The 24,504-nt window shown below is 41.3% G+C and overlaps 1 protein-coding gene across 2 annotated transcripts in view; it reads left to right on the top strand.

The window, feature by feature from the left end:
- SNAP25 (synaptosome associated protein 25) overlaps nucleotides 1-24,504 on the top strand; it is a 79,450-nt gene that overhangs the window by 32,916 nt on the left and 22,030 nt on the right. For both annotated transcript variants that reach the window (XM_075267445.1, XM_075267447.1), the window contains exons 2-4: nucleotides 8,751-8,879; nucleotides 10,001-10,042; nucleotides 20,728-20,776. In XM_075267445.1, the coding sequence (XP_075123546.1) occupies nucleotides 8,808-8,879; nucleotides 10,001-10,042; nucleotides 20,728-20,776 (163 nt within the window). In that variant the 5' untranslated portion in view covers nucleotides 8,751-8,807. The remainder of the gene's footprint in view (nucleotides 1-8,750; nucleotides 8,880-10,000; nucleotides 10,043-20,727; nucleotides 20,777-24,504) is intronic.

Here is a 24,504-nt window from a genome sequence, read left to right as displayed (position 1 = left end):
CTCTTTCCTTAAACTATCTTTTGGGTTGATTTCCATACTGGCTGACTCTGCACTCCCCCCATTCTGTTCTTCAATTAGAGCACATATCCCTTTGTAACTTATGCTCCTGTATCTGTCCTGCATGATCTAATCTCCATTGGTTCCCAAAATTTACTATCAAACAATCCTGTTCTTAGGAACCCCTGCTCTCTTAAGGATTTTTTTTTTATTTATTTATTTTTTTTTTTTTCTTTTACTTGGGCGGCAACTTCTCTCTCTCATCTCTATTAGTTCATATGGGGTATATTTATTTGGGGGATCACAAAGATTACTCCCCAGAACCACACAGATTTATTTGGGGGATCACACAGATTACTCCCCAGAACCACACAGATTTATTTGGGGGATCACACAGATTACTCCCCAGAACCACACAGATTTATTTGGGGGATCACACAGATTACTCCCCGGAACCACACAGATTTATTTGGGGGATCACACAGATTACTCCCCGGAACCACACAGATTTATTTGGGGGATCACACAGATTACTCCCCATTTTCACTGAACTAATCTCTGTCTTTTAACTAAGGATGGAGACTGCCTGTACCGCCTTATACACTTTATAACAGATGTATCAATCAAATCACAGCATGGACAGTATACAAAGAATGAGATTTCCCATCCCCCTTTACAGACAATATATATTCTTTTAGGTTCTTTGCAAAAAGCTTGAGCTATCTATATAAGGAACATATGTGTTTACCTCACACTCGGACAGGAATACAAAAGTTCTTAGAAACACAGATCAAACTGGTAAGATTAAAGTTCTTACCTTGCAGCGCTGACTTTGTTGGATCTGTATTTCCAAGCACTCCTGTAATCTGGTCATCCGGGGGATCAGCAAACCGTCTCCTCATCTCTCAAGCCGCACGTTTGGGCGCCAATTTTTGTTGAGGTCAAATCATAATACCCCAGAGATATGCTGTCTGTAAAGGAAAAATTAATTAACAGGCCAAGATCGGCCTCCGCCATCTTTTAGCCTGGAGAATCATGAAGACACATGGTGGTCGTGTATCAAAATGGATTCTGATTTATTGTTACAGAAAGTTAGCATTTATACAGACAAAAGCAGGTTGGACTTTGACGTGATTGGTTATACATAAGCTGTGGCCCATAACTATTGGATAAGGTCTGCATCTCATTATTATACTCCAACCTGGGATGACCTTTCTCATGACATACAGAAGAATTTACAATATTTATGTGTAAACCAACATCTTACACTAATTCTAGATGTATATATCACAGCACGAGAGATAATGATCACATGCTATCTGTCCAGTCCGGTCTGTGGCTAAGGGTCAACTGGTTATAGAACCTGTTATGAGATTCTCACCACAAACAGATAAGGAGTTATAACCCAACCATCAACATTCCACACACCTTATCCCCTAAAGGGGTCTCTTAAACTCTAAACAGACATCCTTATGAAGCTTATATAAGAAAAAGCTTACAAAATGGCTGACAGAATACAAGATGGAAGATGTGATCCTAACATAATGTAAGAATCCCTGGTGGTCTGGGGCAGTGTAGAGGTTAGGGTCAGTATAAACAGTGGTCTAAGACACCGAGTTAATGTAGAAATATCTGGTGCTCTGCTTTAGGGCAATGAGGGGGTAATGTTTGTATCTTTGGTGGTCTAGTGCAGGTGCCAAGTTAATATCAGGATCCCTTGGAGGTCTAGGGCAGTAAAATTATTCATTTCTCTAGTGGAGGTTAGTTGAAGGGTTAATGCTGCATACCTGGGGTCCTGTGGTTACTCACGCATTTAGGCCCCAGTGACGCCATGGCTGTAACTTCTTGTTTCCTCCCAGCACTGATTAAAGAGATTGGTGAAGGGTGAGGATAGAGAAAACTGTGCAGTTTTAACTGTATGGCTGCTTAGTTCTCCATATGATTCAGGAATGTTCTGACCAATCATAGCAAGTGGTAAGTGAGACCCTTTAGTAACCATGATAACCGAGACCTATACAGCTAGGTTACCGCCCAAAGATTTCTATGGAACTCTACTGTATCTCTGTTTGCCTCCATTATTAAAACCTTGTCATGTTCCAATTGAAGTATGACTTCTGTGCGAGAATATTTCCCTACAATATAGTGGCACCTGGAGTGTCTGCACATTTACAGTATGGAGCCCCAGTTTCCATGTGCACCCATATAATCTCAGTGCAACTGAAACCACAAACTCCTTCCCGGGAATATAAAGATTATCAGGGATATACCATTATAAGGCACAGAAGTGGCCCCTGGTCCAGACCTGTAAATATGATAAATGGGACCTTGTCAATTTTGTATCATTTACATTTCCGCAGACTATTTCATATGTTCTCTGTTTCATATATTGAACACTTTTTGTTATTTTGTTAACATTATAGTTTTTGGTGCATTTTATAGTAGTTATAGTCTAAAGTGCTGCAAATAAATCCCACCAACCTGATTAAGACATGGGGCCTTATGTAAACCTTTGCATGGACACGTCACAGGATGATTTTTTCCCCAGGATAAATGGATTTAACGTCACAGTCTTCAATTGTGATTTCCTTTTATGCGATGATATTTTTATACCATCATCCTTTGCTAGAGAGGGTAGAGACTCTTACACAACTACATTTGTAAAAGGATTCAATTACAAAAAATGTTAAAATTCTGAATCTTTTGCTATTTAAGAGATATCATATATGTAGATCCAGATTCCCTGTAGAAAATAGTTCCATAAAGCGCTTCTGCAGCAGAGAAAAATGTGTTTATTGGGTCAGTGGGTTATAATAAGAAAATAAATACCGTAATAGTCAATGTACCGATCCTTCCCTGCTGGCGTTCTTGTGCTTCCTGGATTCCAGCTGTTTTCTGGTCCTGTCTTGAGAAGCAGAAAGATTGTCAAGACACGTATATGATGGGGCAACACGGTGGCTCAGTGGTTAGCACTTCAGCCTTGCAATGCTGGAGTCCTGAGTTCAGATCCTGCCAGGAACAACACGTGCAAGGAGTTTGTATGTTCTCCCTGTGTTGGCATGGATTTCCTCCCATTCTACAAAGACATACTGATAGGAAAAAAAAATGTAGATTGTGATCCCTATATGAAGCTCACAATCTACATAAAAAAGACACCTATATGATAAGATGGGATACAAATAGGAAGCAGAGAATGGCCCACAAGGTTGGGTCTTATACCTATGGGTGTGATTTATCTAGTGGTCAAATTGCACGTTTAACTTGGGAATGTAAATGGTTGCACATAGAAAAAAAATTTAAGTTGACAGACTGCATTCCTTATGTTGGGTGATGAGTGGCCCCATACAGTAATATCATCCCTACCAGTTGTCCCCCATACATTGGCCAGGCCCCCATCACTGCCCTCATATAGAGCTGATTATTAGTACAGAACTTACCTCACTGCTCCTGGCCACGCTCTTCCCCTGCTCTGGGAGGGCCCGGGGAGCAGAAAGGTAAGTACTGCACTCAAACAGACCTAAAAGCCAGGAATTGATAAGGCAGGAAGACATAAGCTTTTCCAGTTTCAGAACCAGGCCAGGTCAGTCCCGATCGATAACACCTGGATTAGCACCATGAAGAACTGGCTGCAGGTCACCCCTGCCTATTGGTTTCTGATGAGACCCCTAATCTAAAGTATACCACCCAAAAAATGGTGGATAGAGGCCAGTGATGTAACTAGGAATGGCGGGGCCCCAAGGTGAACATTTGACATGGCCCCCCCTCCCGCCTGACCGACCGCCGCCCATAGTGGCCCCTACACACATAGTTACATAGTAGATGAGGTTGGATAAAGACATTAGTCCATCAAGTCCAACCTATAACCCTACAATCCCTACAGTGTTGATCCAGGGGAAGGCAAAACCCCCCATGAGGCTCGTGCCAATTGCCCTATTTCAGGGGAAAAAATTCCTTCCCGACTCCAAATCTGGCAGTCAGTATAAAAACCCTGGATCATCGTGTCCTTAAAATCTAGAGTCCATAACCTGTAATATTGTTCTGTTCAAGAAAGGCATCCAGGCCCACTTTGAACTTGTATAATGAATCCACCATCACATGACGCATTATGACGCAGGCCTGGCCCACGTGACGTCTGGGACGTCACCAAATAGACCTGAAGCCTTCCGGAGCCCAGGAGAGGTAAGTAACAGTGGTTTTTATGTTCGTACACCTCTCCTAGCTCTCCAATCATTATACTTGGGGGTCTGCAGGCCCGCAGCCTCACTTACCGATCCCTTCTCCTGATCACAGCCACCTCTGCAGAAGGAAAACCACAGGCAGCAGGAGCGAGGATCGATAAGTAAATAGGGCCCATTACCTGCTGGGGTTGCTCCTACAGGTAACGGCCTATCAAAAAAATTTAAAAATAAAACATGAGGGGACCGCTAGGCCCCTAATGTCCCGGGCCTTGTGCCAGCCACTATAGCCACTACCATGGTAGTTAGGCCCCTTTAGTTACTGCATCTTAAGTGTAGCGCCTCTCCTTAAGATAAATAAAGCCATTATTAATACATCTGCCCAAAAATATATATCAGAAAGATGCAGAATTTTTCATTATACCGTGATTTAGCTTTGTTTATGTAAAACCAGAAAACTTTTTTAATGTGATTCCTAAGAGTCTGGATGATACATATGTAGTATAGGGGGACAGTACAGCTATCAGTACATGTGAGGGCTGCATTATTTATAGAGCAGGTCAGTCCAAAATCAACATAGTAAGCAGTGACGTGTCTCGCCTCGGGGCCTCCTATTAGAAATGCATACATTGTTCTTAGTGTTTACCTATGCACAGCTGTCAGGTACCGCCGGTTATTTCCTGCTCAAGTATTTACAGAGTATTCCATGTTTGTCTTTACTATTGTGTCTTATTAGGCGGCACAATAAAAGACGTGAACAAATCTGACCAAGGGCAATGTCTATATGGAAGTTGCATTTTCTCCTGGTGTTTGTGTGGTGTTCTCCATGTACTGTGGTTCTCTCTGATATGTCATCAACCTGCAAATGGATTAATAGGACCAAAATTGACAACAGTGTTTCTGAGCTAAGGAAATAAGATAGTGACCCCCATCGTTGACATAGGCTGACATGAGTGATGGCAATCTGTTCAGTGCTGCAGCAATGACGTGCTCTACATCCAGGAGATCACTGCAGCCAACCAATGACAGTGAAGTAGCAGGGGATGTAAAAGGGGAAATATGTTTTGTCTTCTTTTTATCACGTTGGCCAATGTTTGGGTACTTGCAAAAAATCTTGGATATCCCCACATTGTGTCCACTGCAAAGGCAGAATAGAAGCGCTTACCGTGAGCTTGTCAGATCCCAAACAGAACCTGCATTTGTCACTAAGACGAGGTCCAGATTTCTCTTTCACAACACCAATGCAAACAAAGGTGATGGCGGCTGTCTGGCAGTAGCAGGACATGTAATGGTACTGTGACTCCAAGTTTCCTTCTGCTAAGCACCTGGAGATGGCCTGAGGGGTGTGTAATGATGGAGACCCCTGTGTCCTGATAGTGGACAAGTAAACTATGGAACTTGTGGCCTGTCTGGGCCATTTGGAGACTGTTCAGCGTGTGTCACCCAAACACCGCTGCCACTACCTTAAAGTTAGATCAAAATGACCTTGAAGACGGGTTGTTTGTCAAAACGACCATCTGGCCTCTCTCAGTCCCTCTCCCAAAGATTATCAACTGGAAAATTATGTTCAACTACACTGCAGATACATATCTAGCGGTCAAAGATTTTTCACCAAGTGGTACACTACCCAAAAGTAGTCTCTGAGAGCCTTTGTATAGTGCAGCAGGAGAAGCTCTTCTACACCCTCTTGTGACAAAACCCAATGTTTACAACACCTATATTCCAGCATTTCTATCTGAATGTATTCTTTGTCAGTGGGTGTATTAAAGGGCTTGCTGATATATCATAGGTACATACCTGAAGGGTGATGTATTTATTAGATTGGTCTCCCTACTGCTAATATATGCACATCTTGAGCTTCTACATTAAAATACTGTACTTATGTATATTTGTATGTGTTATGCTTATAGTAGGCTCCATAATATGTCACATGTGAGACTTGTCCCAGCTTCTGTTTGACATATTAGCCGAGAAAACTTCCCGACATATGCCCCTGATGGACGGCTGAGACATATCCCACAGTATAGGCATATGGTGAAAGACGTCATCTGTATTCTTTTCTTGTACTGTATGCCGCCATATGGAGAAGTCTAGTCCTCTTGTTTTTGTGGTATACTAACATATCCTCTTTTTGCTACTCTTACACATACAGCCCTACGGATATGCTTAGTATGTGCACAAGAAGAATTGTTTCCATCGTATCCTATTAATATTATAAATGTGAAAGTTTGTGGGTTTGTGAGTTTGGATGTTCGGATGTTTGTTCCTCAATCACGGAAAAACCGCTCCACCGTTTTGGCTGAAATTTTCCACAAACATAGTTAATACACCCGATTGCGCAATAGGCTACTTTTCGTCACAATAGCGCACATACGTTTGTGCCAGGACCCCCACAAAACCCAAACTCACACCACCATCTCTGCAATCTCACACACTTTGGACCATAGCAAGCCACAAAATTCATATTGCCCTCTACAGCCTCGCCCCTAACCCCACACAATCACATATACATATACTTTAACACTTTGCCCCTCACCTTACCGATACTCCAGGAGGCTCTCTTTAACGCTCCGGAGCAGCCATGTTTGCCGACCCCCACCGCTCTGACAATCCGCGACACCGCCCACCCATGTCAGTACCCCTAGGCGGTCTAATAAATGCAAAAAAAAAGTTTAAAAAAAGTAAAAAAAAAATATAAAAAAAAAATACAAAGGATTAAAAATTCAAATCACCCCCCTTTCCCTAGAACACATATAAAAGTAGTTAAAAACTGTGAAACACATACATGTTAGGTATCCCCATGTCCGAAATCGCCCGCTCTACAAAGCTATACAAATATTTTTCCTGTTCGGTAAACGCCGTAGCGGGAAAAATGGTCAAAAGTGCCAAACCACCATTTTTTCACTGTTTTGATTCTGAAAAAAATTTGAATAAAAAGTGATCAAAGCAATAACATTTCCCGAAAATGGTAGAACTACAATGTACACCCGGTCCCGCAAAAAAAGACGCCCTATACATCCCCGTACATGCACGTATAAAAAAGTTACGGCTGTCGGAATATGGCGACTTTTCAAAAAATAATTTTTAAACACAGTTTTGGATTTTTTTAAAGGGGTCAAAATGTAAATAAAACCATATAAATTTGGTATCCCCGGAATTGTAACAAAACACAGAATACAGAGGACATGTCATTTTGGTTGCACAGTGAACGCCGTAAAACCAAAGCCCGTAAGAAAGTCGCAGAAATGCATTTTTTCTTGAAATCCACCCCATTCTGATTTTTTTCCCTGCTCTCCAGTACATTATATAGAATAAATATAGAATAAATAATGGTGGCATCATGAAGAAAAATTTGTCCCAGGAAAAATTAAGACCTCATATGGCTCTGGGAGCGGAGAAATAAAAAAGTTATGGGGTTTAGAAGGAGGGGAGTCAAAAACGAAAATCAAAAAATGCCATCGGCGGGAAAGGGTTAACTTCAAATACTTCTGTCCCAAAGTCACTATGTAAAGTTTCTCACAACACCGTATAGCAGCTCTAATACAAATTAACTTCAACACAAAAGTCTCACGTATTTTCTGAATTACAGCAAAAACAAGATACAAAGTTACATTTCATATCCCATACACAGTACGAAAACCTTACCCACGCCTGTATATACCCACTTCTACAGTCACCGCAGACGAAGTCGCGGGTACCAGCTAGTATGCTATAAGTGTACAATACTCATTGTGGTGATAGTTTTATAAATTTGTGAGGTTTATATGGCGTGTTGTGTTTTATTTTGCCTTGTTGGTTGTATTTTGTGCTGTTTTTATCCCTTGGGTCAGTTCTTGTCTGATCTTATTGTGAGTTACTGTATCACTAATGTTGTATGCAGTAACAATGTGGCTTTAGGTTATCTTCATGTCACACAGTGAGCTAGGCCTAGAGAAGAAAATGTGGATCTTTATATGTAACTACTGTGAGAGAGTGAAGAGTCTGGTCTGGGAAGACAGGTACATTCCAGCCAGGCACCTAAAGGGTGTTTGGTAAAAACTCACACCAGGGAGGTCAGCTGGGTAATCAGGCCCTAATAACAGTCTGAGTGTGAAGACTAGCAGGGTGGCACCACACTGACAGAGATGAACTGTCCATGTCAAACGTACAGAGCAGGTACTGTGCCACCTGTTGTTGTTTCCAAGGTGGGAGACTGGTAGCCAGTCTCCTGTATAGTCAGGCAAAAGTTTCCTTACGTTTAAGTTAGTTTCTCAGCCAAGAAGGGTTTTGTTTTGTTTATCCTGTGGCTTTGCAAAAACAGTGTATGCGTTACAAGTGAATAAAGCCTGAACTCATGTGCAATCCAGTGTCTGTGTCCCTGTTTCCTGCACTGCTACAAGCATCTACCTGAGCGATTCCCTACACTATTTTGGAAAAATCGATAGAAAAAAATAACTATAGGTATGTGTGCAACCATTTTAGACAATAAGCACTTGGACTGCTGTATTATAAAATAACTTGTCTGATCTCTGAATATATTATCCTAGCAATAAGGTTATACAACGTTATATTTAATAATTCATATTATTGTTTTCATTCAAGGTCTAAGGCTGTTCCCCATTGCAAGCTCCCCAATCCCAAAGCACACACCAGATCACAATGGCAGACGACGCTGATATGCGCAATGAGCTGGAAGAGATGCAGAGGCGTGCCGACCAGCTGGCCGATGAGGTGAGTGCATTGCTATGGAAGGGAATTTATATATATTTCACAGAAAAAGAAATATTGTATATAATAGAAGAGTATTTGGCTAGTGATACATGTACAAATGTGTATGTTTGATTTAATCCCCTAGCCATCCTATATTTGTCATCCTTTATTATTGAAAGCGAATCTCCACCTTTTATCATCACGTTGTTTTTAGGTAAAATTTAGAGTTGATGTAGAACTTCATATATTTTTATAGTTATAAACACTGAGATAAATGATTACATTGTGGATGTTCACAGCGACCACTAGAGGGAGCACAAGAGTTTACGGCCTACTTGTTCAGTATTGAGCAGTGCGCACCTCTGCTGTGTGTATATACATCTGGCCTATCCACAAATAACGTTATATATCCCATACAGTTAGGGGCGTAACTACCAGGGAAGCAGCGGAGGCAACTGCCACAGGGCCCGGGACATTAGGGGCCCGGTGACAACCGCTACCACTGCGTTTTTGTTTTTGTTTTTTTTTAATAGGCTGTTGCTGGCTGGAGCTACTCCAGCCGGTAATGGTCCCTATATACTTACTGATCCTGGCAGGGGCCGGGATCAGTAAGTGATGGCGCGGGCCCCACAAGCACTATTATATTTGGGGGTCTTTTTTGTGGCGGTAGGGGTCACTTGGTCAAGGTCTTCAGCGTTGGGGCGGGGAGGGCCCAATGTCAAAAGTTCACCACGGGGGAGGGGGGGAGGCACACGGTGGCTCAGTGGTTAGCACTGCAGCCCTGCAGCGCTGGAGTCCTGGTGCTCAAATCCCGCCAAGGGCACAAAACCATCCGCAAGGAGCCTGTATGTTCTCCCCATGTTTGCATGGATTTCCATCCCATATTCCAAAGACACACTGATAGGGAAAAAATGTACATCATGAGCTCCATGTGGGGCTCGCAATCTACATTTAAAAAAAAAAAAAAAAGTTCACCACGGGGCCCCACCATCACCAGCTACACCACCGCATACAGCGAACGCTGTAAAAAGAAAAATACTGCAATGTGCAAAACTAATGTGTTTTGGTCAAATCTAAACTGATTTAATTTTAAGCAGACATGTTTGTGTGGCTAATAAAATATTTTTCTTTTTGTCTTTCAGTCGCTGGAGAGCACTCGCCGAATGCTTCAGTATGTGGAAGGGGTAAGAGCTGTTTATTCTTGTTTATTGCCTTTGAATAAAATTTGTATATGTTATTTCTAAAAAAGGCCATTTTAGACATTTATGGTATATCTGCAGTATGGTGGTCACACACCATACTGGGCATATGATGGACACATAGGTGTATGGCTCATTACAGTCACAGCACAGTAATCAGACATCTGCCTGGTAACGAGCTGTGCACCTATGTGTCCATCACATGACCATAGACTGATTTTAATCCACTGGAAGTAAGCAGAATGAATGACAACAAGCAGCGATTTAAAAAACCACAAGGAATTGATACAGAGAGTATATTGGAAAATTGTATTGTCTTTGACTTGTGTTAGCAGATAGATATATATTTTAACAAAAAATACATGTAAGAGGACAAGGGTTTATATACTATCGTAGCAGCTGTTGTGAAGCCCTAGGAGCCCTGACAGTGTTCTACACTATGTTTTATAGATAGGTTCCTAGGAGCCCTGACAGTGTTATACACTATGTTTTATAGATAGGTTCCTAGGAGCCCTAACAGTATTGTACACTATGTTTTATAGATAGGTTCCTAGGAGTCCTGACAGTGTTCTACACTATGTTTTATAGATAGGTTCCTAGGAGCTCTGACAGTGATCTACACTATGTTTTATAGATAGGTTCTTAGGAGCCCTGACAGTATTCTACACTATGTTTTATAGATAGGTTCCTAGGAGTCCTGACAGTGTTATACACTATGTTTTATAGTTAGATTCCTAGGGGCCCTGACAGTGATCTACACTATGTTTTATAGATAGGTTCCTAGGAGCCCTGACAGTATTCTACACTATGTTTTATAGATAGGTTCCTAGGAGTCCTGACAGTGTTCTACACTATGTTTTATAGATAGGTTCCTAGGAGTCCTGACAGTGTTCTACACTATGTTTTATAGATAGGTTCCTAGGGGCCCTGACAGTGTTCTACACTATGTTTTATAGATAGGTTCCTAGGAGCCCTGACAGTATTCTACACTATGTTTTATACATAGATTCCTAGGAGCCCTGACAGTGTTCTACACTATGTTTTATAGATAGGTTCCTAGGAGCCCTGACAGTGTTCTACACTATGTTTTATAGATAGGTTCCTAGGAGCCCTGACAGTATTCTACACTATGTTTTATACATAGATTCCTAGGAGCCCTGACAGTGTTCTACACTATGTTTTATAGATAGGTTCCTAGGAGTCCTAACAGTGTTCTACACCATGTTTTATAGATCGGTTCCTAGGAGCCCTGACAGTGTTCTACACTATGTTTTATAGATAGGTTCCTAGGAGCCCTGACAGTATTCTACACTATGTTTTATACATAGATTCCTAGGAGCCCTGACAGTGTTCTACACTATGTTTTATAGATAGGTTCCTAGGAGCCCTGACAGTGTTCTACACTATGTTTTAGAAATTGTTTCCTAGGTTCAACCTTCCCTTTCAAAGGAATAGGAGTTGATCTGCAGTACCTGATCTGGCCATAACACAGAAAACAGCTCTGTCTGTTTCCTGCCCTATTCGTGTATCAGCTGCTGAGAACAGATGATCTATGCGGCTAACATATGTCAGACACCCACTGATCTGATATTAATGATCTATCCTTAGGATAAATCATCAATATTTGTAGCCCAGAAAACCCTTTTAGCCCTTTTATTGTGTACCTGTTTTTGTAGTACAGTGTAATGTCACGCAAACTCCTCTTTATTTCATTATAACTAAGATATAAGTATGAATGACATTGGTCCGCTATAAAATGGTCCATTGTAGGCGGTATATGACTTATAACTTATTATACAGGAATGTTACATCATTGACCTGTATTGTAGGGCAATTGGTAAGTGACCTTTATTGTTTACATAACATTAAGCTCAAAATATATTTCCGCATAGACTTGTATTAAATTTCATCTCCATTACCCCTGAAAATAATTTCCTTTAATGTGGACATGAGATTATATTACCTGAAAGAACGAATTAGTAGGCGGCCATGTGTTGTGCTATTCTGTCCTAATCACATTAGCTCATAAATTGTGGCATCCCAGGTTGCCCTAGTATACAGCACAGGCATACATGTCAATTAACCCCTAAACAGACAGGAATCCTTGTTTTTAAAAACAATTATACATCTTTGTGTGTTCATTCTTGTGTGTATTACTTTTATAGAGCTTAAAAAGATCTAAAATATCATTTAAAGGGAACAGAACACAATCTGTAGGCAGCAAGAAAGAGGAGATGAGCAGATGGACATCTAGTTTTGTAGTAAAGGATTCTGCATTATGTGGCATTTGTTGTTCTGAACCTCGGAGTCCAGTGGGCGGTCCTTTCAGTGACTGACAATTGTCCATGCATGCTCATTCATTCAGGAAAGGTTGTCAAAGACTGAATAGTACTGATCACAAGTTCAGTGCCATAAATGATAGGTCAGGTTGGGTTCACATCTACGATCAAGTTCCATTCCGGGATTCCGTCCCTCATTCCACTTAAAATATGCGGAGAGAAGTCCTGAAAGCTGCACTTTTCTCTCCGCATTGTGTGCACAGAAACCTGGTGGACCCCATTATAGTTTCCACAGGTAACCACAAGTTTCTTTGGGCTCAAATGGGCCCAAAGAGTAGAAATCCAAACGCAGGTGTGAACCTAGTGTCATGCTGAATCTTTTCCCACAAAACTATATCAGTCTTCTCTATGACATGGTGCTGGCAGATCAGGCATCATGTTCAACAACTAAGTCCATATCATAGAAATATGACATCCAGATGTATAAAGTGAAGCTGGGTCCTAGAGATGAGCGAGTTGTATTCGATGGAATACCTCGCCGCAATAGGAATGCGTGTAGGGGCCACACGGTGGCTCAGTGGTTAGCAATGCAGCCTTGCAGCACTGGGTCATGGTATTCAAATCCCACCAAGGGCATAAAACCATCTGTAAGGAGTTTGTATGTTCTCCCCGTGTTTGCATGGATTTCCATCCCATATTCCAAAAAGACATACTGATAGGGAAAAATGTACATTGTGAGCTCTATGTGGGGCTCACAATCTACATTTTTAAAAGAAAAAAAAAAAAAAAAAAAAATGGAATGCGTGTAAGCGGCCAAACACCAAGGGGTTAAGTGCATCGAACATTCCATGCGCTTAATCCCTTGTTGTTTGGCTGCTTACACGCATTCCTATGGCAGCGAGGTATTCGATCAAATACAAATTGCTCATCTCTACTGGGCCCCAATACAATATATTTGCTTCTATAGAACTCTATATACCAAATAACCGTAAAATGTTTGTGTATTTATGGCGATACCCATTGGCAACCTATCAAAACAAGAGGCTGTTAACTCTAAGATGGATAAAGAAAACCTATAAAACTCTAGATATTAAACTGAAATTCCTCATTTATAGCCCTGCAGACCTCTATGATAAATCTGTAGGATTACTTTAAGTCATTTTAATTCCCCACAGCTCAAGAAGCATACATAAATCTAGAAATTCTGATAAAAAATTGTAAAGTTAATCCAGAACATTTTACAATCAACTAGTTGGTTTTAGAGAAGTGTGTGAGCTTGTGTCATTGCGTCAGCTCCGCTGTTACAGTCGGGGGTTAGTGTATAAAATGACATTTCTGTTTTAGAATATATAATGTTTCCAAACTATTAGACCTTAAAGAGGACCTTTCATCAGATCGGGCACATGCAGTTCCATATACTGCTGGAAAGCCGACAGTGCGCTGAATTCAGCGCACTATTGGCTTTCCCGATCTGTGCCCCGGGTAAAGCGTTATCGGTCCCTGTACCATAGATCTTTACAGTCAGAGGGGCGTTTCTGACAGTCAGTCAGGTACATCCTTCTCCACAGCAGCGCCTATCGCACAGTAAAGTGTGAGTGGGGAGGAACGCTCCCTCCCTCTGCTCACAGTGCTCGTCTATAGACGAGTATTCTCAGGAGGGGAGGGGGCGTTCCTTCCCGCTCACACAGTACAGCACGATAGGTGCTGCTGTGGAGAAGGACCTGACTGTCAGAAATGCCCTTCTGACTGTAAAGATCTATGGTACCGGGACCGATAGCGCTTTACCCGGGGCACAGATTGGGAAAGCCAACAGTGTGTTGAATTCAGCGCACATTCGGCTTTCCAGCAGTATATGGAACTGCCTGTGCCCAATCTGATGAAAGATCCTCTTTAAAGGAGACCTATCCCCACCTCCACCAATTCTAGTTCTTAGCATCTGTGAATAGTCGCTGTTCTACTGATTCCAGCACAGTTGGAATTTTCTCTCTAGTCTTCACCATTCCTGAGCAACAAGAAGTGCAGTTACTTTTGATGCTGGTGTCCCCCGCTGTTGTCCAGGTGGAAGTCCTCGCCTCTGTTTGCTAAGAAAAGGACATGGAACGTCACAGTTGACATGTGACAGTGACGTCCCAGTTCCTATTCTTGAACCACTATTTGGCCTCAGCAGTCATGTGCAGCAAGGACTTCCACTGGAACAAGCCCCTGAGAGCAGCAGGACTGGGCCATGGTAGGAGACATTGGAGCAACGGGGACAGGTGTTTTTTTTTTTTTTTTCACGGACTCGCTGTGAAAAACAGTATATCCTGGACAACCCCTTTAAACTTTGTAATATCAGGTGGGTGGTGTCAGGCAGGGGGCGTGATTCTGAGCTCCAATCAGAGGCAGCCAGTGTCAGAGCTCAGAATCACACCCCATGTCTGCTCCTGCCTGACCTCGCCCTTCTGACAGTACAGAAAATAAATATTATAGGCACCAAAACTAACAGCACTGATTGCTCAGGAATGGTGGGTGCTAGAGAAAAAATTTCAGCTGCACCAGAATCAGTGGAAGAGCAGCTATTACATGATGTAAATAGCTGGACTTGTAGGAGGTGGTGAAAAGTCCTCTTTAATAAAGTTGGATTGTTAGGATTAAATTATATTTAGTAATATTCCAGCAAGGAGCGAATCTCATAATAAATTAGATTATTCTTTTACCTAATATATTTTTTAAACAGAGTTTTTCTTTTACATAGTCACAACGTTAATATACAGCGGAAGCCTTGGCGGACTGCCATGTGACATTGAAGGGCAGCTGTGGTTAATGTTATGCCCAATCAATGGTAACACAATAGGTTATAACCAAATTAAAATGCGCATTTACAAAAAAAAAAAAAAACCTCTGTAATAATAATTAGTAAATTATCTCATTACACAGCTCATGAATTAAGAAAGAGAATAAATGCAAAAATCTTTAAAATAGAGATTTCTTTCATTTTGGAGCCATTATGTGGAAAGTAGTGACAAGCTACATAAAGGGGCACGGACCATAACATGTGCAGGCTGAAAGGATTTTAATGGCCCCTTTATTGTAGAGAATTGATCCAGCCGTGGACGTCTTTTTTGAGCAGGCTGTTCAATGATCCAAAGTGATCAAATAATTGGTAGGACGAGGCTTGTGACGCTTTGATCTTTTCAGCCCAGGATATAATGCCGCTCAGTCATTTACATAATACATTATTGAAGGATTAGAGACATATCGTATTAAGTGTTACATAAGCCAAAAAAAATTGGAAATTATGCTTTTGTGATACTTCTAATTTCTACCAGTTACTAAATGTATAGGGTCCACCATTAACCATTACTAGTAGGTTATGTCCAAACATTACTCGAATTCTTGACCTTCCACAGAGGCCAATGACTTCATGAGTTTGCCTTCAAACTTGTGCGCTCATTGGCCGCTGGGTTTGGTTGGAGATTCGGCCGCACACAGTTGCCAGAATGTCTGGATGTACCCTTCATGTGAATTCTGTAACCTATGGAGGCAGATTATACTCCAATACAAATGCTGACACTACGGGCCCATGCACACAACTGTAATATGGCTCGTTTGTAGAGAGTCAGGCTATGGAGGCATACAGTATATAGGATTCTGCCAAGCCCTGTATAAGGCCATATGCACGCAATGTGTTCCGTCCAGGCAACGTGGCTGCATTTCTTGGACTGAAGACAGTCATGTTAAATGGAAGATGGTGCATCATAGTGAGTTATGATTCAATGAATATCCAGTTGGATCACTAGTGACATGAAACTGTACTGTATTATATTATGTAGCCATCTAGCCTTTTCGGGAGCTCATACGTTACAACTTACTATGATACTTCGAGCTCCATTTCACATAGAATATACTCACAATGAGAAATATGGCCTGCACACGTAACGTGTTTCCCGATTAAGAATGTCCATATGGCCTATATATGACACAAGTTGAGATAGAGATGGGATGCAACAGCTATATATCTACATTTTTAGATTTAGGGTCTACGCACAAAGCAGAGCCCTAAACACAGAGCCTGTATGACAGCACTCAAAGCATGTAAGGCTCTTTTTCTACCTCCCATGTCCCATTTTTACATTTTCTTAGGTGTGACTGCAACTTCTGCATTTCCTATAGCTACGTCCCTATACCCAAGTAGAGCATATTGTTAATGAACGCTAGTTAGTTATTTATACGTTAAAGGAGTTCTTCTTATTGGACAATCACTGACAATAAATTTATCATAAAGCGCCCCCCTGCTGAGACCTCAGCTATCAGCTCAAACTATGGAAAGAAAATAATAAAGTAATAAATTAATTTCCCATTAGTACCACCACAGGAAAGGTTAAATGGACCCTGTCACATGGAAAATGCAGTCCAATCTGCAGGCGGCATGTTATAGAGCAGGAGGAGCTGAGTAGATTGATGTATAGGTTTGTGGGAAAAGTTTCACTACAATTTGCCATTTATCCATTATAGTTTCTGCTCTTTTTATGTTGAGAAGTCGAGGAGGCGGAGCTATCACTGATAGCACGGCCTCCCCTCTACGACTGTGCATACAGGTATAACTGTCAATCACTGATAGCACGGCCTCCTCTCTACGACTGTGCATACAGGTATAACTGTCAATCACTGACAGGAACGCCCCTCAGCATTGAAACAGCAGATTCTTTTTAACTCTTTGTAACCCTCTCAATTTACCCAGATTTACCTAATATGATATATAAAAATGATCTTAAAAATGGAAAGATTCTAGAAATATGCTGTACGCCAAGGTCATACTAAGATGACGTTGGCCTTTCTATATCTCATTAGGCCTCATTGTGAAGAACCCCATTGTCAATCCCATCCTGAACCCCACGGTCCTTTGTTGTACCAGTGGGAAACTTCTCAGTTCAGGGCCTGGTACTTACTATGTGTGTTATTATCTAATATAGTATGGCATTCGTGGAGTTACAGAAATAATCCATTTTCAGAAAAGGAGAGATTTTCTTTCCATGTATTACAGACCTCTTTGACACTATTGGGTTATGTTGAACGTTCACATTTAATGCCTGTCTACAAACCTTGTCCACATAATATCTGAGCGTCTCTAGGCAGTTGACAACTCTCCTTAGCATCTCCTTTGACTGGAGGACGTGTCATTGTGCCATAACACATCTTTGTGTGCGTCATTTATTTCTCCAGCATTCGCCAGTAACATTATTAATATTCAGAAGCATGGAAAATGTCTAGAAGAAATGTAGTTGTTACCATGGTTTATATATTTTACTGTGTTATTTATATCTCTTTCTGCTTTATATGTCTGGAATTTGTTGTCTTGTATAATGTCTTCTTATATTTAACAGTGTTGGTTGAGTTGAGAGATTGTAGAAAGATATTGTATATGTAACAAAAAAAAAATCATGTTAGAACTCAACTCAAAGCTAAACCGTTAACTAATAATTCAAGTAAAATGATCAATTGACATCATAGATATGTTATACATACTGTATGCGTCAGGGATCATGTTGCTGGAAATTTGAGGCTTAGATGAGCCTCTGCCCAGACCCGATGGTTTTTGGAAGTGAGTACACTCTATAGGGCCAAACCATACAACTCAGTGCTGGTGGAGCTTGTACTTTCTGCCATTAGGTGGCAAGAACCTTCTCTAAAACAAAGAGATGGGGAAAGGGAAGAGTAAAGAAGCACCTGGCCTTTCTATATTGTATGGTAAAAATAGGTAGCATAATGGGAGGCATAGTATAATCTTTGCTGTTGCTCCCAATCTTCTGTATATGTTACTGGAGTTTAGTTACAAGATATAAAGTTTCATTGAAATGAACCTGCCCCATAGGGTAATTGACAATTGTCTGATTGCTTAGGGCTCCCTCCACTAATGACTAGAATGGGGTTCTTGGGTGGTATTGTATTGGCCTCCCAGATTACCAAAGGATCCTTTGGTGGGCCCAGATTACACAATAGTGGTCCAGCAGAAGTAACCCGTATTTGAAGGGTACTATGGTCTATTTTCTAGGGCTTGTTGGAGGATGGGCGACCAGAATTATTTTATCTGGTGGTCCCAAAGAGCCTCATTAGAACACTGTTCCTGGGCCCCCATTCATCCACTGCATAACCACAGTGAAAAGGAGTTAGAATGGAGCAGGCATTAAGTATGTGATCAACCACCCCAATCAATGTTTATTGGGAAAAACAGCCAAGCATTGTAGTCCAGTAGACTACCATAGACCTTGAATTTAAGATTCTTTTTCTGCAGTCATGCAGTGGAGGAATCGGAGGAATGGAGAAATCTCATCTGGTCTGACCAATAAGTACCCCCAGAAATGATAATTAGCAATATCTATATAGTCATATCTAATATCACTGATGTGTTGATCAAACTACAGTCATCAAAGATTCCTCCATTTGTAGAAATTAAAGGGTTATTCACACTTTACGCATTAATGCACGTCCGTAAATTGAATCCACAATGTCCATCCTTCCTGGTGAGACAGCTCCCATAGTAATAACTCTGATAGTGAATGGACAGAGCCGCAAACAGTTTTCCATTAATTCTACTCTGTAACGGGAAGCAGATGTATGGACCCGCTTACAGGACCTACCTCCGGTGTGGACCTAACGGAGAGGTCCTGGAATAGGTGGCTGTTGATGAGGGTTCAGGCAGACTCTGGTACGAGGCACCAGAAGGTATAGACAGAGGGATAGTCAGGAATTGGCTGAAGACAAGATTGTGAATAAGTCAACGGGTTGGCGCAGGCAGCTCAGGTTCAGTAGTCCAGGACAGGAAGGTCCTACATGGATAGGTAACAATACAGAATCAGGACCAGAAGCTTGGTCAATTAAACGAGCAGAAGTCAATAAACAATAATCCAGAAAGCAAGTGGTATGGAACCGTTACAGAATCAGAAGCACCAGATTCAATATTGCTTGGGCATGGTTCAGAGGGCTGAGCAGACTAATATAAGCATAGCCATCAGGGATTGACTCAGGAGTGAATCCCTCATTATACCTTATGAGCTGGATCAGATGCTACACAGAAGGAAATACACAGCTGCAGGAAGAGCCAGAAACCACATGGTGTGAACTGGAGGCAAGCCAATGACTGTGTGTTAGGAGCGAGGGCACGATAATGGGCACAGACCGTTACATACTCCCTGATTCTTGGATTTGGCAACTGTGGCCACCTGCCCAAAGAGTATGAGGGTCAAGGAACACCCATTTAGGTGATAAGATCAGCTCCCAAAAGTCTATCAGACACTTACAACATTCACAATGTAGCCTGATAACTTTATACTTCTGGTAAAAGACATCGGCACTCATCCAGCATCCTTTCATTTGCTCTACATCTCATGTTTTTTCTCCTCATTGATCCAAACCTCTCAGACTTAGACTCATCCATCTATAGTCCTTTGTTCTAGCCATTAACTGTCCAATGGGGTTTTACTCCTATAGCTATTTTTTGCTTGTTTTACATATTATCTTTTCTTTGCCTGAAATGCCAACATTATGGAGTTTTATTTCTTACAATTTTAGAAGACATCATGGTATCTGTCATTGAGTCTATCAGGTTCAAAATACCTCCCAAACTACAAATAATGCCATGTCGGGGATTTTAATAGTAGTAGAAACATAGCTTTATGGCCACAAACTGATCAGGCTATGAGGAGACAATGACTCTTTATGAATATGCAAATGAAAATGCAAGTGCATCAGGGGTGGGGTCTGATTTAGCAGATTTGGGTACAGGAATTAGTCATGGAGTCAGAAGCTGAAAATGTTAATACTGCTGAAAGTGCAACACTGGGAAATTTAGAGCACTTGTTGCTATCTGTCGTCAAAGCTGGCAAATCGAGCCCACCCTCCGTGCACAACCCTCAGTGCACCACCCTCAATGCACCACTTTCAGTGCACCACCCTCTGTGCAACACCCTCAGTGTACCACCCTCAGTGCACCACCCTCAGTGCACCACCCTCAGTGCACCACCCTCAGTGCACCACCCTCAGTGTACCACCCTCAGTGCAACATCCTCAATGCAACACCCTCAATGCAACACCCTCAATGCAACACCCTCAATGCAACACCCTCAATGCAATTCAGGCTGTCTTGCATATCCCTAACAATATGGGTTAGTGGCCACTAGGGTAAATTTCTGGTCCTGCCAGAGGAATATGGCAGCAGCTTTCTCGCCTCTCTCTCTTCAGACATATCAGCTAAGAGAACTATTGGCCCAAAGAGTCTTCGGCCGACCGCTATCTGAAGTGTATTGCCTGCTTTACAATGTTTCTTCTGTCTGTATATGACTTTTCCTTTACTACAATCTCAGCTGACCATTCTTTCTGTCTCTTTTTGCTTTCCTATCTTTCTTGGGAATGTAGAGCAAAGATGCTGGAATCAGAACCTTGGTTATGTTGGATGAGCAAGGAGGTAAGTTACTTGGAGATGGCTTTAATAGATGTATTTTAATTAAACAAAGATTGTCCTATTATGATCTGAATGAAATAAAGATGGCTCCCATCTTAGACTTCTTGTATTCTGTGTGAGTATTAACAGTTACTGTATGTTGGAGTTATGGAGTAATATAACTTGAAGATCTGCTTGGTCTCCTTCATGTACATTTTATATGATGATACAGAGTAAACTAATACAGACCTTACATGGTTCCAGAGTTGGTAAAGGGGTTATCCACCTTTTGAAAATTTATGGCCTATCCTTAAGATGGAGCGATCGATTCTTAGATTGGTGGAAATCCATCTGTCGGTACTTGGGACTCCGCAGCTCCTGGTAATTTTTGAAGACGTGGATAACTCCATTAAAGCACTAGTATGGTGCTAGTATGACGTATATGGATTGTCACTGTCAGTTTACAGGGGTTATCCAAAATTAGAAAACATGGCTGCTTTCTTCTTCTCAGGAAGTGACATAACATACTTTGGTGACATGGCAATGCTACAGCTCAATCCTATTCAAACCAATGGGACTACTGGGAAGAAGTTAGCGGCCATGTTTACTAATCTTATATAACCCCTTTAACTGAAGCAGGACCTACAAATGAATGGCCTTTTATAGATCAGTTCATAACATCTAATAGTGATCACTTAGATTTACTTTCGATTCCTTTCTTTTAGATTCCTTTTCTTTAGATTTGACTACTTATCACCAATCCCCGATATATTGGATGACTATATACCATATAAGCACAATATATGAATTATTAAACTTGTCCCACTGTCATGCTTAACCTCACTTTCTCTGACTTCCTATGTTTCCTGATTTTGTATTCTTCAGCTACAGATTTACAGACTATTATAATACAATCACTATTGCTAATATAATATTATTGTGTTGACTTTCCTGTATATACATCTGTCTTTCCTCACCTTTTCTCTTGGCTTGGGACACCCAAGATGAGTGCCGCGAAATTATCAATTTTGAAAAAAATTTCTAAGTGTCTAAGACCTGGTTCACATCTGTGTTCGGGGAGTCCGCTTGGGGACCCCTTGAACAGAATGCCAAATGCATTGACAAGCGGTGAGCCATGAAAGCACACGGACCCAATAGACTATAATAGGGTCCATGTGTTTTCCGCACGGTGTCCAGACGAGTCATGCGGAGAAAAAAGTTTCCTCTCCACATGACTTGTGCGGACACCATGTGGAAAATGCACGTACCCCATTATCGTCTATGGGGTCCGTATGCCTTCATAAGCTCACCGCTTGTCAATGTGTTCGATATTCCTTTCGGGGGTCCCCAAGCGGACTCCCCAAACGGAATACTGAATGCAGATGTGAACCAGGCCTTAGACACTTTTAGGAAACAGAAAAGGAGGAATATGGCACAGATATCATTGTGAAAAGTACATCAAGTTTAAAATGGTATAAACTTAGTTGAAGATTCAATGGAGACAGAATTTTGCTGCATGGGAAATAAAGATTTTTTTTAGTGCAAGGGAGACAGATTTTTTAAATATTTTTGTGTAATTAGAAAAATGAGCCCGAATTTTGGTGCTTGGGAACGAGAGACAGAATTTTGGCATGTCAGAAAATGAGACCGATTTATGAAGTTCCATAATCCATGTCTAAGAATCTTCTATGTTCCTATCTGAAGCCAAGAAGAAATGTACTGAAGGACACATCTGTATTCCCTAGGGGTTAAATAATATATTATATTATATTATAACAATTCTTTACTCAAATTAGCTGAAATTCTAACTTGGAAAACTTTTTTGCCAAAGTTGTTTAGTCAATTAATGGTGGCATATCAAGTCATGTGGCTATGCAATGCTGAAAATGTTTTTGGGATCAATTTACGGCAAACATTTGGCTGTCATAGAACCCCGTGGTGCTTCAAGTTTAGTGTCCGGGTGTTGCAGACTTTGGGGTATGTTCACAGATTTTGGAACAGATTTTGATGCGGAATCCGCCCCAAAATCCAGCTCCAAAAATGGCTCCCATTTGGCTGTCATAGAACCCCGTGGTGCTTCAAGTTTAGTGTCCAGGTGTTGCAGACTTTGGGTTATGTTCACACAGAGATTTTGGAGCAGATTTTGACGCGGAATCCGCCCCAAAATCCAGCTCTAAAAAACGGCTCCCTTTGACTTCAAAGGGAGCCGCTCGCTTCTCTTGCCACAGATCCCACGGCTGAGTCTCCCATGGCGTGAGGTCCATTCTTCAGGCCTAATCCGGAGCGAAATGCTGCAACGGGATGCCGGTGCACTGCAACTGGTATCCCGTCACGGCTAGCCACATGGAATGCAAATTCCGCCGTGTGAACATGCCCTAATACAAACATGCAGCTAGTATTATGGCCATATAAATCTGACCTTAGTGTTATAAACTATGCGGACCTTCCCTAGTTAGTATGCTGTAAGAGGTGCATTGAGTAGCAATAGGTGCAGCGTATTATTCATGAGTGCTCGGTAAGGCGAGGAGTTAATTATGACATATATTAAACTCACAGACACGGTCCCATTCCCAGTATTATATGGCTTCATTAGCTTTTCCTTTGCTCCAATAACTGCCTGTCAAATTTATGGTTTTCATTATCTTACCTTCCAAACAATATTGTCATACGGCACATGCAAAAATATTGTAACAGCAAGCGAAGGTTTGTTAGGGAAAATAAACAGAAATGACTGCTTTCCATTGTGTCCGTATCTTATGAAGTGCCAAATTGGAAATAAATTTACAGAATGTAACGACTGAAGTGTGGATTATATAAAGGAGGAGGATCCCTCTGGTTTACAGGTGTCTTAAATGGGGCTAGAAAACATGGCTGCTTTATTTCAGATAAGTCTTCACTTCCTCTTCTCAGGAAGTGACATCAAAACCGTCGCATGGATTTGAATGGCCACATGACGTGATGTCACTTCTGAGAAGAGGGGCCTTGTTTTCTAATCCTGGATAACCCCTTTAAGCTGTACCCGAGGTCTACGACAGCTAAGCCGCAGTGCGAGACAATTCTTGTAAACTCTCCACCCATACTAATGCATATGAAATTGTTAGCCTGTTTATACTATTTATGGCAGTATAACTATAGACATCCAACTCTTCACATTTCCTATGTGATGTCTATATTTCAGCTTAATTTACCAAACAGACACCTACAGTAGAGGTAGATACAGTATTTTGTGGCATATTCCGATGGGATGATAATAGTGGGTTATAACATCATTAAGGCTAGGTTCACACCAGCGCTCGGTCTCCATGCGTGGGTTACATTCTCCATTCAGCTTGAAAAACACAAAGAGAAAAATACATTTTATGAGCGGAAACCTGGTGGACCTCATTATAGTCTATGGCGTCCACAGGTAACTGGTTTTTAAGCAGATTAGGTCCCAATAAGTGGATCCAAAGACCGGAAACCGAAACGCTAGTGCGAACCTAGCGTGAATATGATACAATGGTGTTACTACTGTGCTGGTAGAATTTATAGGAATGCTAACTCATGAATAGAAAACTAAATAATGGATTATAACCTAGGAAACAGAATTACTTATTAAAAATCATTTCATTGGATATTTTGGATTTTCCAACATTTTACAAAAAAACATGGACCTCACATCCTATAATAATATAAAATTTGATAAAGGTGTATAAACCCACTAGCGACTTCCTGGTGACCTCTCTATAGTGGGTTCCTATTCTGTTAGGTGC

The sequence above is a fragment of the Leptodactylus fuscus genome, chromosome 3 (genome assembly GCF_031893055.1).
Source record: "Leptodactylus fuscus isolate aLepFus1 chromosome 3, aLepFus1.hap2, whole genome shotgun sequence".
Taxonomy (NCBI): domain Eukaryota; kingdom Metazoa; phylum Chordata; class Amphibia; order Anura; family Leptodactylidae; genus Leptodactylus; species Leptodactylus fuscus.
This window is presented reverse-complemented; position numbering and strand designations above follow the sequence as displayed.